The sequence below is a fragment of the Chrysochloris asiatica genome, unplaced genomic scaffold, assembly GCF_000296735.1.
Source record: "Chrysochloris asiatica unplaced genomic scaffold, ChrAsi1.0 scaffold00333, whole genome shotgun sequence".
Classification (NCBI taxonomy): domain Eukaryota; kingdom Metazoa; phylum Chordata; class Mammalia; order Afrosoricida; family Chrysochloridae; genus Chrysochloris; species Chrysochloris asiatica.
This window is the reverse complement of record NW_006408851.1, coordinates 52,128-56,143: the sequence shown is the minus strand read 5'-3', so window position 1 is coordinate 56,143 and position 4,016 is coordinate 52,128. Positions and strand designations below refer to the sequence as shown.

General features: G+C 41.9%; 1 protein-coding gene across 1 annotated transcript in view; it reads left to right on the top strand.

Annotated features, from left to right (window-relative positions):
* Window positions 1–1,716, top strand: part of LOC102812255 (butyrophilin subfamily 1 member A1-like) — a 44,385-nt gene extending 42,669 nt beyond the window's left edge. Inside the window, exons 7-8 of the mRNA XM_006875658.1 lie at window positions 639–665; window positions 1,031–1,716. Of these exons, the coding sequence (XP_006875720.1) occupies window positions 639–665; window positions 1,031–1,716 (713 nt within the window). The remainder of the gene's footprint in view (window positions 1–638; window positions 666–1,030) is intronic.
* Window positions 1,717–4,016: the final 2,300 nt, after the last annotated feature.

Below are 4,016 nucleotides of genomic sequence, written 5' to 3'. Positions count from 1 at the left end.
GATTCGTAACCATTACGCTACCAGAGCTCCTTAAGGGAAGGAAATTCAGGACATGGCGGTTTGTCTTCACTAGATACTCTGCCAGAGAGAGATGACTCCTCTGCTTGTACAAAAGATTTAAAGCCTTGGAATCCCTGTACAGAGTTGTTATGAGTCAAAACCAACTTCATGGCTCTTAATCACAACAATGGCTTATAGCTATTCTGTGAGTTCAGTACAGCCATTTGTATTACTCTCTATGATTGTTTAGAGTCACCCTTCAAGTTTAGCTCTAGCAACAGCTACTAAATAAATAGATGTCTTGGAAATTCTGATTTCCTCAATTATTTTCAACAAAACCTAGGTTTAAACATAGTTGCCTGGCTAGAAAGTATACCTTTATAGCCAAAAACTGGGCAATGACCTTTTAGTTTAAGTAGACTGTGTTCAGTCTCATGGTTTAGCCTTCCGGGGAAAGCTGCAAGGTTTCATGGGAAGGTGAGTGTTCTGGGTGTGTGAAAGACAGAGATAAATAAATACATCAGTTTTATGTTTTCAAAGCATATTGTTACTATAAAACAATAGGTTTTATAAGAAAAGGTGCTGATTCTAATGTGCAAAGTCTGTAACCTAATATGAAATTGTTGGTTCTCTTGTAGACTGGCGGAAGGAGCACTTTCAGATTTGTGAGTGATTTGGATGTTCTCTCTGGGAATTTCTGGCCTCTTCTTCGGTTCTCTGTGGTGATACAGATGCAGATACCATTGGTAGCAGTGGGTGGGTTGTGGAGGGGGTAGTCATGTAGCTGAAGTTAGAGGGTGTGATGATGTTGGTCCAAACTGGTCTTTAAAGGTACTGTGATGGATCTAACTCCCAAATCAGTCTTTTAATTCCTTATCCTGCGTGGAGGGCTGTGGACTGGAATCACTAGCTCTCAGTTCAGGTGCTTAGCCCTCTCATCATGGCACTAAGTAGGTCTGAGGGAAGGTGGCTTGTGTCCTTATTATAATGCAGGGGAGGGGCTGGCATGATTTGCTAACTCTCTTTACAGGGTCTGTCACTATGGATCCACAGTCTGCCCACCGCAATCTTGCCCTCTCTCAAGAAAACATGAGTGTGACCTGGAAGGACAACTGTGGAGTTCTGGGCAACAGCTGCAGTGTGTTGGGCACCAAGGGCATCGGGTCAGGGCGATGTTACTGGGAAATAAAAGTCAGTAATAAATACAACAGCAAGTGGGCTCTGGGGGTTTGTAGAGAAGATGTGGATAGGAATGGGTGGTTCAGACAGTGCCCAGAAAGGGGGTTTTGGGTTATGGAATTTTTTCACAATAGCTATTATACCGTCGTTACTTTTTATACAACAATAAAAGCATACACATACCAACGTCTTAGAAATGATTCCCATCACATAGGGGTTTTCCTGGACTACGATGGTGGGGATATCTCCTTCTACAACATGACTGATGGGTCTCATATTTTCTCATTCGCTCAGGGTTCCTTCTCTGGGACCCTCTTTCCATATTTCATGATTAAGTCAGGAAGTCCATCCCTCACTATTTGTTCCATGTTAGGTGGGCTCAAGGAGACACCTGTGCTTAACACATTTCCATTTTCTTTGGATGAGTCCATGAATCCTCCTGAGGAGGGGTTGAGATCTGGCTCTGGTGGTGATGGTGTTCTCCCAGGGGTTGAATCTCCATTACTCCCCTCTGGCCCCAGGGCTGTGTCTCTATAAGGACCTGTCTTTGCATTACTTCACTGTGGCTTGTCTTGGAGCTTCTGCCTCCTCAATGTGAAAGACTTTGAAATGAGTTCTGGATGCCACTAAGAGCCACATGTTTTGTGCTTTTGGATGTGTGTGACTCTGAGAATTGCCAGTTCAGGTCGTGTGCTCCTGTGTTAAGAAGAAAAAAGGTGACTTTTATTTAAGCTAGTTCACTGTTGGTAGAAATTGACAGTGGAATGTTGTTTTACTTTGGTTATGAAAAATACTCGGAGCATTTAATATTGTGTGTATATGAAACAAGAGGGGTTGAATCCTCTGTAGCATAGTTTGCTTTATGCAATTTGACTTTGTGCTGAGTGTGGGACCCTATGTCTACTTTGAAGGGTCTGGGCTATTTGATCAGAAATGTCCATCTTCAGAAGTTTCCTAGGAAATGGTGGGTTGGACCTCTTAGTAGTAAACATTTAAAAAAATTCATTGGTTGTTTAGTGGTATGCTGTTAAATCCCCACATATTTATATAATCTAGTTTTCTTTTGATTATTAAATTCTAGTTTCATCCCACTGTGGTAAGAAAAGATACCTTTAATGATATGCTTCTTTTAAATTTTATTGGGGCTTGCTTTGTGTCCTTGGATATGGTCTGTCTTATGGAATGGTCTATTTGCCCTTAAATGGATGCATTTTGTGCTGTTTGTTGACATTTTTTAATATTAAAAATTTCTCTTTTTAATTGACTGATGGTTTCTGTCTCTTTACTGGACTTGGACTGAATGTTGTTGTTGTTCTAGTTCACTCCCCTAACAGTGTCATGGGAAATATATTCATTGGGTCCTTGTTGAGTTATAAGCACTCTATATTCTCTATGGAGTCTTGGTGTGGTGCTGTGGATTAATGTGCTGGACTACAAAGTTGATTTGAAACACCACAAGGCTGATGGTTCAAGCTCACCAGCTGCTCCTCAGAAACCCTATACAGGGTCACTACGGGTCTGAACTGACTTGATAGCACTTAACAACAACAGCAACAACATATTCTCTTTGTGTTAATATAAGGTGCTCTGGTGATGCTATGGGTAAATGCTGACTGCTAACTGAAAGGTTGTTGGTTTGATCCCACCACAGCTCTGTGGGCGAAAGACCAGGCAATCTTCTGCTATAAAGATTAAAGCCTAGAAAGCACGATGTGGGCAGGTGTACTCTGTCCTATAGAATTGATATGAGTAGGAATTGACTGGATGGCACAAAACAACAAAAACACGAACACCACCATCTGTTAATATGTTACCTTGTTGTTGTTATCATTGTTTTTCTGGGTAGGATCTCGCTCTCCACTCATACTCTTCCTTCCTGATGGTCCTGGACTCATCTGTTCCTGAAATGAAAGATTAACTACTCTCCCCTTTTAGTTACACATCTTCTACAATTATAGTTGTGGCTATGGTGATTAACCTTGATAACAATTACACCATAAAATCCCATCCTCTTTTATCAGATCCATCTGGAAAAGAGGAAAACTATTCAGTGGGGATTTTATGTTACCACCCTCATTCTGAAACTAAGCACATTCATGAAAGTTTGTAAGCCAGCCACTTTGTGCTTCTATAGCTCCCCAGTTTTGATAGTGTCTAAATTTCCCTATAAGCCAAGTTCTGGTGTGGTCCTGCAGGCTGATGTGCTGGACTGCAAAGTCTGTTTGAACCGCAAGGTCAGCCGTTGAAACTCACCAGTTGCTCCTTGGAAACCCTAAACAGGGTCACTATGGGTCCGAACTGACTTGACGACACTGAACACCACCACCACCACCAACAACAAAGTCAAGCCAATGAGCTGAGGAAACAAGCTTCATCCTTGATATGGAGAATCCTCCCATTCAGTTAGAATTTTGAGCAACTGTGTTTGTAAGCAAAGGCACAGTTCATCAAAATGTAGCAATTTATGCTTGCTCACAGTACCAACCTTCTTTATCTTCATCTGGTTGAATTCAGCTAGTCATCCAACTTAGGTGCAAGTTTGGGAGTTCATGTATGCTTCCCCACACTTCAGACCACCTTACCACTTCACTCTCCACTATAGCCCCCAGTGATTAGGTCAGTGTCCATGGGCTCAGGAGTTTACACAACTCCCCAAACTTCAGACCAGACAGTCCTTCTTTTCTCTCTCATATCAATGTTAATGGGTGTCAATGGAACATGGCCAAATTCAGCCTGTATCTTCATTTTGCATTTTCCTTCACTTCAACTCATGGTTAGACCAGGGCGGTCACTAGAGAGCATACTAGACTGCTCATGGGTTCCCTTTGAGATTCAGT